Source organism: Pteronotus mesoamericanus, unplaced genomic scaffold, assembly GCF_021234165.1.
Source record: "Pteronotus mesoamericanus isolate MK-2021 breed Mesoamerican mustached bat unplaced genomic scaffold, CSHL_Meso_final contig_163, whole genome shotgun sequence".
NCBI classification, from domain to species: domain Eukaryota; kingdom Metazoa; phylum Chordata; class Mammalia; order Chiroptera; family Mormoopidae; genus Pteronotus; species Pteronotus mesoamericanus.
This window is the reverse complement of record NW_026555064.1, coordinates 5221872-5235375: the sequence shown is the minus strand read 5'-3', so window position 1 is coordinate 5235375 and position 13504 is coordinate 5221872. Positions and strand designations below refer to the sequence as shown.

General features: G+C 39.4%; 1 protein-coding gene across 2 annotated transcripts in view; it reads right to left on the bottom strand.

Annotated features, from left to right (window-relative positions):
- The window catches only part of NR3C2 (nuclear receptor subfamily 3 group C member 2), a 294426-nt gene that overhangs the window by 131734 nt on the left and 149188 nt on the right, over window positions 1-13504 (bottom strand). The window contains exon 4 of one of the 2 annotated variants that reach the window (XM_054562702.1): window positions 13026-13177. In XM_054562702.1, coding sequence (XP_054418677.1) covers window positions 13026-13177 — 152 coding nt within the window. The remainder of the gene's footprint in view (window positions 1-13025; window positions 13178-13504) is intronic. The other variant, XM_054562711.1, reaches the window with a different exon arrangement.

Genomic DNA, 13504 nt, shown 5'->3' with positions numbered 1-13504 from the left:
GTCCGACCTGACACTGCGGGCACGCGTGGGACATTTTTCTTCCCCATTTTCAATGGCTGCTTCGTCCCAAATCAGCCCTGGCCCTGTGGGCTCCCTGCCTCTTCACTTCTTTTCTCAGCATCTGTTCCTGGCTCGATTCTCCAACTGCGGGGCCTGGATTTTTATGCATCACTGACATCTGACCTTAGTCTATTATAGCTTTGTTTTGTGAAATGCTGATTAAATTAGGCAGAAGTCAGCTTTTTCAGTATTTGGGAGATGTAAAAATATTTTTAAGCATCACCAATTACAGCAACTAATGTTCTTGAAATAAATCTAAATCCTAATCAGATAAGTCAGAAGTACATTTTATTTTAAAAATGGAAAGGGAAGGTTGTTTGAAGGAATTTTTAATCTAATACCATTTAATAATGGCATTTCTCTCACAATTTCTCCATCTCGTCTCCTTTAAAAAGCGATTTTTTATTTAAGATTTGTAATTAATAGCTGTTAATACTCTTCATTCTTATTCTCTTTTGGAATGCAACTTCAGTTCATATTGGTTAGTAAAAAACAAAACAATTAGTACTTATGTAATGTAAGTAATATCAAATTGCTGAGTCTGGTTCAACTGGGGAAATGCTATGATGCAGGCCAAATGAAAAACAATCAACCTAGACTAATTCTACACTGGTTTTCCAATTAAGTCGTTCACCAAGAGTAGGGGGTTAGGAGAAGGCAGCGTGTTTTAGAAATCTTGGTACATTTAATTAAAAAAAAGAAGAAAGTAAAAAGTAGTTGTGACCTTCCAAATTGTGTAAGGTGCAGAAAGAGTGTGAAAATTGCCTTTGTTCTTTGATTATGTATTCAGGCAGATCAAACTTAAATCCTGATTTAAAATACAAAGGTTTCCCCACTCCGGCCTTTTGACATAGTCCTGATGAACAAGATAGACCGGCCTGAGCCAGAGAGGAGGAGGTCAAAATTCCAAGTCTGGACTAAAGTAATATATGTTTTCCTTTAATTTTCACTTTTTTCCCCCAAATCAATTACTTACTATGTATATAAGGTAGCTTTAAATATTCCACATTTTAATGATCACATTATCCCCTAAAAAGGGGAAACCTCTTTTTATATTATAATGTCTGTAAAGCAATCCTTTAGTGTTCATAAATCAGTTTAAATGTATCTGTACTCGGTTTTAGCGTCCTAACTCTGAGAGACAGGCTGAGCAGATTTGTCTTCTGTTCACAGAAGGGGAAACAGACGTTCTATATTTGCTCCGAGTCTCAGAGCAGGCAGTGTCATTCTGGACTGAAGTCCTGCTTGCCTGACCCCCAAGGCCAGTTCTCGCTCTCTTCACACTGTGGAGGACATAAAAGTGACTTTGGAACCTATGTTGATGACGCTTTTTTAAACGATTTCTTACTGGAAAATTCTCAAAGTAAGTGTTCAAATGGTTGGGAAATATCCAAGTAACCCTTGACTAAAATATTAGTGGTGATCAGAACGGCTTCTAAGAGGGTGGTGTGAATCTCCAAACTTGAGTTCTGGTTGTTCCTTCCAAACTGGAGAAGAAAATAAAAATATAAAAATAGAAGAGGAGGGAAGAAGAAGTATTTGTTTTTTTTCCCACCAAATTATATAGTTTTGATTCTACTAAAACAAATATAATTTAATGAACCTGCACTGTAATTACAGTGCTATATAGAAGTATGAATTTCTACGGAACTTCCTAAAGATCTCAGCCTATTGACTCCTCAGCTAATTTGCTATAAGTAACTTCGATTCTTGTTGACAGGTATGATACCCTCCTAGGTTTATAGTCTTTAATCTTTTACTTCATTTGCTTTATTTCATGTTTTTGTAATTAGAAAAATAATGAAACATTTCTGCAAAGATGCATTAGGTTTCCAAATGCTGGTGAACAAACGGGGCCTCAGTCTTACACCTGTAAGGAGAAAACACAGTCCTCCCCTTCCTCAGGGATGGCCCTGTGCCACGTGGGTGTGAGCGCCGCTGTTCACCAGCAGCACAGTGCACGTAGGAAGGTGCTGCTTCTGTATATGCAGCATGAGAGTCAACAAATTCCAAGGTCTAGCCTTTATTACAGAGCTTCGAATATGGCCACCGCAAGGACATAAAATGGGAACAATCTATGTTGCTTAGAAGAGCTGTGAGCTTCTTCCCATGGTGTCAACCTGCTCTCCTCTACACGTAGATCTGGTCTCTGATATAGAAGGGAGGTGTGCGAGTGTGAGAGAGAATGTGAGCATCTGCGTGGTGGTGTTACAATAATTCCGGGTGGTTCTGAAGTCGCCTTGTTGACATTCAAGGATTTCCCCCATCTCCTTAGCCCCAGAACAGCAATCATTGGGTGACTGAGGGAGGTGGGGGCAGAGCATTTGCACGTGTGTGCATGTATGCATGTGTGTGTGCGCGTGCGTGCGCACGCACACTTACCTGGGGATGTCTGTGTTACAGGGATCTGCTTATCTCTGGAAAAATTTTTATCAGATGCGTGGTGAACACAGATGCCAAGGAATAAGGTTAAAAGGAAAAAAAATCACTACACTCAACATGTCTGTCTTTAAAGAGGACAAAACTACAGGAAAAATTTGGGGGGCTTTGAAACATTGGTGTTTTCTTCTATTTGCTACAGAATTTTTCCGCCTTCGCAGTCGTTAATTGCTTCACGTTGTGGCTCCCTGCAGTGTCATACGCCACTAAAACCATCACTGAGTCCCTCTATGGGGAGTAACAATAGAAGAAGTTACACCAACGAGCCCCGCACTCAGCAGGCCTGTTCCGTTGGTGCTGTGGACCCAGACCTTCACTGGGCTTTCAGTTTCACTGTGTAGCTTCCTGTCCACTGCACCAAACAGCCGCAGCAGCCACTGACATCTGTTGCCTAGAACTGAACCCATCTGCAAACTGCTGAGGACTGACCTGTGCTGTTTCTTTATTTTAAAACGTTCCAGAAAACATCTCCAGGTAAAAAGGGAACTTTTTCAGAATCTTGTCTCCGCTTTTCCAGTCCTAGCGACCTGGACTGCTCCGTTTCTCTGGGAGAGCCGCCCTCTGCAGCCCCGGCAGTCCTGAACCCGATGCGTTGTCCGCGTGGTGCCAGTGCTCTCTCCCCACTCTCTGTCAGGGAGCCCCATCAGGGCTGCCAAGTCTTCCTCCTCGCCGCTCAGTTCAGGCCTCCCACTGCACTGTGCCCATTCTGTCACAGGTCGGGGGCCTGTTTACTTTCCGTCCTCCACAATTCCACTCCGGCTGTCTTCTCCTCCTCCAGGGGGTCCCTGCCATGAGCCGCTGCACAGCACCAGGGACGAAAACAGCCGCCTAAGCCACTGGGTGAGTCTCTTCACTGTAAAGAACCTTACAAAAAGACTTACTATATTTAAGGTACAGGCTGAGATTTCTTATGCCAATATGAGGGCCTTACATAATCTGAACCCAGAGGCTTTGTTCAGACACCCCCTCTGCCCTGGGCATGGGCCTGCTCTAGCCAAGGGCCTCGAGTTCCTGCCTCCGCCTTCCCCCCTCCACCCCAATGCCTGAATGCCTCCTCCTCCTCCCCATCCTTCCAGGGTGCTATTTTGGTATTTGATTGCAGTCAATTTAGCAATTTTCATTTCGTGGCATCAAATCACTCTTGAGAGTATCCAATCCTGTAAGTTGTATGATCCTAATTACACCACGAGCACAACTTCCATGAGAGCAGCTTGGTGTCCCTCGGCTCACGGCTCTGTTCTCAGCCACCAAGGCAGGAAGTGGACAGCAAAAGGCAGAGCGTTAGTAGCTTTCAGCTTTGTCTGAGGGAGGCCATTCTCGCAATGGTTCTCTGAGCCTCAAAGGCTACATCTAATTTTTATCACACCCAGGAAATGAAACACAGGAAGATAAAAATTTTAAATAGAACTTTAAATTAATATCAAGATGTTGAAGGTGGTAATGGTGATTTTTAAAGAATATGGAGTTCATTCCTTAAGAAGAAATAGAGACTACCCAATTTCTTTCCCATTAGGGCAACAGAAATTCAAATTAGAGTTTTAACTTGAAATGACTAGGAGTTAATTATTTAGAGTAGAGCGGGATAACTTAAATTACAATGTGCTCTTCCTAAGTGTTCTAAAGGCAGAGATGCTGCCCTACTTTTTGATGGGTAAAAATAGTTGGGATCTGATAGAACTCTTGTGAGAGTCCGTGTAGCTCATGTGTTAAGTACGGAGTCGGAATGCCTGGGCTTCCTGGGTTCAAATCCCACCTCTGCCACTTCCTTTGAGCTGGGTGACCTTGGACTAGCTCTACATGCCTCAGGTGACTGATCTGTAAAGTGAGGATAGAGAATAATCCTATCTATGTCATAGAATTATTATGTAAATTAAACTGAAAATATACAAAGTTCTTAGCATAATGAACACAAAATAAGTACTCAGATATTTACAATTACTGTTATTAATTTTAAGAGTTGAAGAGTCATATTATTAAGCCTTGAAGTAGTCAATGTTTTCCTTGTCACAACAATTAGTTAGAGTTCAGATGCAAAGATATTACCTTTCAAAACTCACAGAACTTTCAGATTTAAAAGGCAGTTATGAGGAATCACAGAGATAAAACGTGGAATACTTGGTGCAGCACCCAGCACCCAGCAACTGCCAATAAATGGCAGCCATTAATAGAGGAGCAGGTGATTCACAGAATAAATCATTTTTTCAGCACTGCCCCTTAAGATAAACCAAACTATTCCATTACTACCAATGAATGAGTTGCTTTTTAAATTTCAGGTTACAATACACATAGAAAGAAGAGGCACATTAAAAATAAAGTAGCTCATGAACATTTTCTTATTGACAGGCAATCCTCTAAACTAGTTTGTAAGATCATAGGTTGGGTGACGCACCACTGTCTGGAGTCTGGCTGCTCGAAAGCTAACAGCCAAAGCAGTGGCCAGTGTCTACAAAGGCCCAGGGCATAGACCCTCTATGCCATCCCCATTCCTGCCATATAGCTTGTTCTCACTGCTCCTTTGCCTTGCTTTTTCATTTTGCTTATTTTAAATTTCACTGTAAGTCATGTAAGCTGTTGACTGCTTTGGACTTTTTTGTGCCATTAGATTGTAAACAAACACATAAACATGGGGAATGACTTTGAGAAATATGTACTGTGTTTCTAATTTATACTTTTCAAATTTGCTCTGTGAAGTGTACCTTTATTTAAAAATTTAAGCTACATAAAGCTCTCTTTCAATAGTGCCAACTTAATTTTGGCCCAAATATCCCTACTTCAAATCATGTTCTAATAAATTACTTCAACATACTTTTTACTTCAGAGAAACAGTGACAGAAACGAGGGTGAATCCCACCCATATATTTCAACAGTTATCAGCTAATCAATCAATCAATCAATCAGTGTTGTTTGTGCACCTGTTACATGTTTGCCATTATCTCTGTGCCACTTAGCAAATCAAATTTCCTGGATATCATGTCTGGTTGTGGGTACTGGACTGGCTACAGTTCAATAATAAAGCTTAATGATGAATCAAGATGAAAAGCCAGGACTGAAAATTCCACAGATGCAATAATGTCTGAACGTCATCTAAACTGGAATAACCAGGACAAGTAACTAAGACTTTTCTGTGTGCGAACTTGAAAGAGAAAGATTATTCACATACATGTGACACATGGACACACACAAAATGTTCTAGATTTATGTCCTCTATGGTTCTAACCCTGTCTCTCTAAATACCCATTTCATGTGTAAACACATCTACTTTCATGGATGATGGTTCTAGAACCTTTATTTTCAATCTTGCCTTGTCCCCAAACTTCAGGCTCACACAGCCAACTTCCTGTTAGACACACTTGACTGTCCTACAGACATTTCGAATACACTGTCCTAAGCCAAATCTCATTTGAATGTTTTTCCTGGCGATGCTTTTTTCTCCTATAGAACTTACCAACTTTTCATACGCTACATAAATAACTATTTTTTTATGCTCAATCTCTCCACCACCACTCACTATAATGTAAGACGCCACCAGGGCAGGGACCTCTGTCTATTTTGTTCACTTGACCTTCACGCAAGGTCCCCCTAAGTCTGCCTAGGATGGTGTCTGGCATTTAGTAGATACTGAATAAATGTCTGCTAAACATTTTCTCAGTCTGGTGATTGTGGCGAGGAGGGGGATATAAATGGGGTAAATGGCAATGGAAAAAAAATAAAATGAAAAAGAACGAACCTTCTCTCTCATGCCCCCAGAGCTGCTCCAGTCTTCCTAAGCTTAGCAAAGACAGCAGCAGCCCCTTCTGGGGCATCTTCCTAGATCTTTGCCTCCTCAGTTCCCACCCAGGACTGCCAAGGATACTTCCCAGAGAGCCTTATTCAAGTGACACTGTCAGTCTACTTCTACCCCTGCTCCTCTCTTCCCCAAATGACTTCAAACAGCCATCAGGGCTGCCTGCTTCCCATGAGCGAGCCTCCCCGCAGCCAGGTACTGAATGCAAAGCTGAACTTACTGTTCTGCTGCCCGGAAACGGTCAGAGGCTGGTTCTGCTTTGCCCAAGAGCCCAGGCCTGGACCCAATCTGCACCTTGGCTGCACCTTCTGTCGCCTCACACCACACGTTTTCATGGTGGAGACATGAAGTTACTTCTGGTGCCCTGGGCAGACAGCTTGTCCTTGTCCCTCTAAGCATTGCCGATTCTAATATCCAAGGTTCAGTTTGTTTGGGGGCAATACTTTAAGAAGCCTTTCCTAACCTTCCAGGTCGGCCTAAATGTCATGGGTGTATGCACTCCCATAGCAACCAAATAGAAGGATAAAAAAAAATCTGGTCAATCATTTGCAATGAACACTAAGGCTTTGTGGGAAAGGAGTGTTCATAAATATGATAGGTATAATCTACTGGGGGGGTATTTGTTTAAGCTCTTATGGTAAGTACTTGGAAAGAGTTAGATTACCTGGTTCCTAAATTCTGGTAAAGGAAGAAACACTTAGTCTTTAAGGTGTTTCGTGAGAAAAATGTAAGCCAGGACAGTCTTTGGTTTCCCACCTCTGACTCAGCAGCTTTGAAGCCGTGACAGTGCACTTCCAAGTCCATTCCCCAGTACGTGGCTCATGGGGGCACTGAGGGCTGTATCCCATCACACAGTGAAGATATCTAGTAAATATGCATTAAATTATTTCCTTGCTTTATTGTTGCTTTGATTTTATATTGCCAGTTATAAAGGGAGAGCTATATTTCAATTATTATATAACACCACCCTGATTTAGTGCATGTCTGCTAAACGTAAGCTCTTTAGTGTGTGGCACAGTTGGGCTGTCCCCTCCCCCCCCAAAAACCTCCCACATGTTCACAGTCCTGCTGGTTTGTCCCCTTTTATGATGAGCACACACAGCACTGAGAGTGATGACTGGGGTATATGACACAGTCAGATGCTATCCTCTGGGCCTCTTCAGTTTACTCATTAATTTTAGAAAAGCAAAGAAAATTATTAATCTGCCATTACATTTTCGTGAAAACATCTTCCCCTGTGGAATAACCAATCTTTAATTTAAAGATTTTTTTTTTACCCTATATGTTATGAACTTCATGCAAAAGGAATGAGGTACATGGTCCCTGGCTGGTTGTCTTAAAATACTGCCTCTATTTGAGGAACCCTGAGATTAATCTACAATTATATCTTTTAAAGCAATTTCATTCCAGGAAATAGATTTCTAAGTCTCTTACTTAAAGGGGAATGTCTGAGTTGGAGACTGACATTCTTTGGTTTGGCCATCCTTAACCAGCTATGGCCTCTTTAGCCTAACAGGCCTGTTTCGAAAATATAAATTCAGTTGACATTACATAATAATGAACTGTCTTCTTTTACAGCCTTATAACACTTCAGTGATTTGTGGTAGCTGTGTCTTCCAGACTCTGCATGTATACTGAGTACCCAAAAAGGAAATTAGGCAATAAAACAGTGTGCTGAGTGTCGTCAGCTCTGTTCATTGAGGGACCACAAAGTAAAATACACATGAGGTGAAATACAAAATTTACTGCTGGAGAGAGACCGAGACAGTAAAAACTCATGCTAGAATTACCAGTTGTAGATCAGAAGTCCAAGGGCTTGTATAAATTCTGGGGGCAGTTTCATTGATAATTTGCTGATTTGGGGGGGGAAGTCATTTAGGTTTGAATGTCCTATGCCACACATGCATACATGGAACATTTATTTGGTGGCTACTGAATATGTACTGTCTTGCTAGGTTCTGGAGCCAAGACTGCCCTGCCCCAAAGACGTCTAACAGAGATGTTGAAAGTCCCGCTGATGGCTGTTGATGGTTGAATATTTCCTCTACTGTGCAACCCCCCAAGGTGGGGGTGCTCATCACGGGACGAAATCTCAGCAGTCCAGGCCACATCGGAAACGTGTAGAAGCCCCTTCAGAAATGGTGACAGACCTCCATTTCCCGCCCGCCCCCCCAACATACCCTTGGAGGACTGTGAGAACTGCAAGTCTAGAAGGATCTTTATAACCTCAAAGTGTGGTGCTATGGGCAAAAAACTTATTACAGGAAAATGAAGATCTAATGAAGAGAAAAATGAAGGGCTTACCAATGAAAGCCCAACAGTGCAATGTTACTGCATTATTTACAGAATCTCTTTACACAGACATGACCAGAAAACTTTAGCATTTTGTTCTTAGAAAATAACAAGATCTAATATTTTGAATCTACTTTATGATTTATAAAATCAGCATATTTTGTTTTTATGTAACTTTTCATGGTAATATTAAGATGGCAAAATACTATGTTTCCCATTTACATGTAAAGAAACAGAGACCCAGAGAAGTAAATAACTTGCCTTTATCTCACACCTCATGAGTTGGCAGGGCCAGAAATTAAACTAAGTCTTCCTTGCCGAACACTAGTGCAATTTCCACCACAAAGGAGAACCTGAACGAAAATAATAAATGATCTCTCCTTCCTCTCTAAATATATATATATATTTATATATATAAAATTATATTTATATTTGGTTGTGGTTATTTGGTTATTTTATATATTTGGTTATTATATATAATATATATTACATATATATTTAGCATGCATATATATATTTGGCATGTATATATATATGATTATTATATATTTGGTTATTATATATACTATATAGTATATATAATACTAATATATATACTATATAGTATATATAATATACAAATATATATATTTGGCATGCATATATATGGTTATTAATATATATTTGGTTATTATATATATTATATATTATATAATTATATTTGGCATGCACACATATATAATATATATTATATATATATATTTGGCGCATATATATTTTATATATATATATGTATATATATGTGGTTGTGGGCACGGGGTTGGCTAAGATTCAATAATAATCAAAGCTTAATGATGAATAAAGACCAAAAGCTGGGAGTGAAAATTCCACAGATGCAATAATGCCTGAACTTCAGCTAAACTAGGAATAACCAGTCCATGTAACCATATATAAAAATGCCTATTTTTTTTTTTGATAAAAAGGTCCCAACAAAGCATTAAGGCAAATAAGCAGTTCAAAATGTAAAAAGAAAATTAGAAACTTTCATTTGTAAGGTACCATAATGTGCCTCTTAACTGATGCTATTGGCAAATAAGGTATTCTGATGAAACTTCTGAGTATTTTTATGTTAAATGTGTAAGAAGAAAAAAAACTAAGCACACATATACATCCCATCAAACAGAACAAAGATTAGATCACTTACACTTTAAAAATGTGATGTGTGGCCTCCCCACACTGTCCCCACTGTGCGTCGCACCAAGCTTTAGAGTGCTGCGCTCTTGGGCATAAAGCCTTAAGCCATAAACTCAGAGCTCTGACTGTTCCCTGCCAACCCTGTCTCCTCTTCTCTAGTGGTCACTTCTCGTTTTGTCCTTGGTGGTGTTATTCCTTTGGGCTTCAACTGACTCCCTTCATCCTGGCTTCCTGTACCTGCTGCTCCTTAGAATTCTCTGCTTTTGTAATCGAAGGAGGAGCTCCAAGTTATCAAGGGAAACCAGAAAACAAACTCAGTAAATATTCAAACATAAAACATCCATACATGTTTGTATATGTGTATACACACACACACACTCACTCTCTCTCTCTCTCTCTCTCTCTCTCTCTCTCTCTGTCTCTCTCTCAGAGTAAATGTGCCAAACTGTGTCTTCTCAATGCTTACATCGCTTCCTTCATTACCAACAAGATGAATAGATGGCATACAGGGCAGAATTTTCATGAACTTGAGAATTATGAAGAATAGAACAAACAGATGATGAGATCTGGAGTTGTGAAATTTTGGGTTGGGTCTGGGTTTGGAGTGATGATACTTTAAGATGGATCTAAGTTTGAGCTTATGATTCTGAATAAACTAGTTGATTGGGTCTTATTCTAAATGCCTTCATCTATAAAAAGGGAATAAACATAGTATCTGTAGACCATAACTTTGTGAAATTAGTGCCTCAAACTATATAAAGTATTAAAAATAATATTTCATTATTAAATCACAAAGACAGCCATAATTCTCACATATTTATTCTCTCTTACATATACACACACATACACACACACACAGGACAAAACAGTAAACAAATACAAACCACAAACACAAGTTGGTCATTATTGTCACAAAGTTCATAATGAAAATTTATAGCCTTGTTTCATGCATGTAAGCACTAAAGATTCTAATTGCCAAGTAAATAGGAAATAAGCTATATTAATACAAGTCTTAAAAGGCACTTATCAAGTTTCATTATCCATTACTGATCAGCTTTTTAATGAAGGAAAATGATGTACAATTAGGTCTTTCCATATTTTATACTTCAGTTACAAAAAATAATTGTTTCCTCAGCTATTTCCATAGAAACTACTCAAAACAACAAAAACTAAGCCAACATTTCTAGACAACCTTCTGCTTCAGAAGCAGAGAAGGGTGGACTCTGGAGAGAGTGGAAACCTGGGTCCTGATACGGAGGCCGACCTGCAGGTAATACCACACGACACTTTGTTCTCTTCACTAACGAGTGAACTCAGGAGGGGAGTTGTTAAATCAGAAGGTAATGGTAGAATTAGGAAGGCGCCCGAGGTAAGTATCACCCATTTATCTTCTACTGAGCTAATCATAAAATTAAGAAAAAGAGAAAGGGTGGAGGGACAGCCTTCAGAAATAAGCTAATTTCACTATTTCCCATTTTCCTGAAATCAGCCTTTTGGTAACAGAACCCATCTTTTCCTAAGAGAAATGCCCTGTCTGGTTTGGCTTACTGCAACCAGGACCAGCCTATCAGATCCCTGCATTCCCCAGCCACAGGGACAGGTCTGGAGTGCAGGGAGGGGGCATGTGAGTCAAGTTTAGTCCAAGTTAAAGTCAACTGGGGTCTTTGTAAGAACTGCTGAGAACAGAAAACCTCTTCCTGATGCCGGCCTGACTACATGAGCTTGCATGACTACAGAGCGAGAGCAGAGTCAGGCAATGCAGAGACTGGGGTTGAGTTCAATGACCTGGCTTACGAACACTGCTTGCCTGAAGCCAAGCCGACACAGGACTTTCCAGTTACATGGACCAATGATTTTCCACTGGTGTTTAAGCCAGTTTGTGTTGAATTTTCTGTCACCTGTAACCAACAGCCCATATTCGGAGAAAGAAATATGGAACTCCTATTACCAATTCAGTGCTGGGTTTGGGGACTATTAATCCTTAATAATGTAAATAATGCAAAATCAACTCTAGAAGCAAAGAAATAATTAATCGATCAGCTTTTTTTAAAAAAATCCCAGAACAAAGGATATTAACTTGCGGTCTCCAGCAAAATAGAGATGAAATATTTGAGTCATTTATGCCTAAGTCTCTGAAGCACCAATTTATCTCTCAGAAAGCTGCCCTGAGAAATAAATCTACAGGAGTCTTGATGTTGAACTCTTTAGTGAAAATAAGTGTCAATTATACAATAGGACTTACACTAATCGCAAAAATTCTACACTTCAACCAGTCATAATAGTCAACATTAATAAAACCATCTTGCCTAAGTCTGATGTTAACTAATTGCTTGCAAGTGAGGGTAAGAAAGACAAAAATAAACCAAAAGGCTGTTTCTCCTTAGGAGGTACAATTACTTGGACAGAAGAAAAACGTGTCTCAAATTTTTCATTAATTATCAATTTGAAAACCTTCAGTAGGAATAAAGGTAGGACTCGAACAGTGACCTGGAATCTGAAGTAACTGTTAAATGAAATCATTCTATATAGAACACAACCTAAATTACAGAAGTGAGACTGATAATGTTTTAGTTTGCTACGAACACATAAACTTATACAGTTGACCCTTGAACAACACTGTTTAAATTGCACAGGTCCATGTATACGTAGACTTTTTTTCCAATAAATATTGTATGTGCATTTTCTCTTCCTTACAGTTCCTTAACATTTTCTTTTGTCTAGCTTACTTTATTATAAAAATATAGTATATAATACCTATAACATACAAAACATGTGTTAGCTCATGCATTTTATGTTATTGATAAGGCTTGAGGTCAACAGTAGCCTCTTAGTAGTTAAGTTTTGGAGAGTCAAAAGTTGTACACTGATTTTCAATAGCACAAGGGGTCAGTGCCTCAACCACTGTGTTGCTCAAGGGTCAACTGTACGGAAACACACAAAAAAATGATTTTGTGTGTTCCTGCTAAAAATGCTTTTTCAGATAATATAAAGTTATGATAACACAGAATTATTTTTCAGTCTCACTAAAAAAGAGACTGAGACAAACAACAAAAAATTCTTTATAACTGGTTGATTTCAGTTTGCAATTTCAATTTATGCCCATTAAATATTGCTCAGTAGAAAATCTTCAGGAGGTTTTTAGAACAGGTATTATTACTATGTATCACTGGCAGAATCCATCAAAAATACTTTTTGAATTATTTCCCAATAATGCTATAGAGTTAACTGTGCAAACAGACTACACACTAGGAGAAAAATGTGTAAAAGGAACACCCACATGAACATTTACCTTCCACTGCTCTTTTGAAGAACACTTTGCAGCTGCCACAGGTTACTACCCCATAATGACATCCTGAAGCCTCATCCCCACACACCAAACATATTTTGGAAGGTCTTGAGGATCCAGTAGAAACACTTCGTAAAGTAGAGCTGGGGAAAGAAATGAAGATTTCAATAACTACGCTGTAATGGCACCTGGACAAATTCATCACAAGTCACGGTTCCGTAAATGAATTCAGTACGCATTGGTCACATACTGGGACTAAGAAAACGAAGGTAAACCCTACCCGTGGAGTAATGCTCTCAGCTGTTCTGTAGAGGAAAGCCTCTTGCCAGTATCGAGAAATAATAAATAATCACATAGAAACTGCTTTCTCCCTTTTCCTATTTTTGAGAGAGTTTTCCAAAAATGTGCATTCAAGGTGGGCAGAGAGGAGAAGGATCTTGAGCTGAATAATCAATGGAAGTATTTTTGGC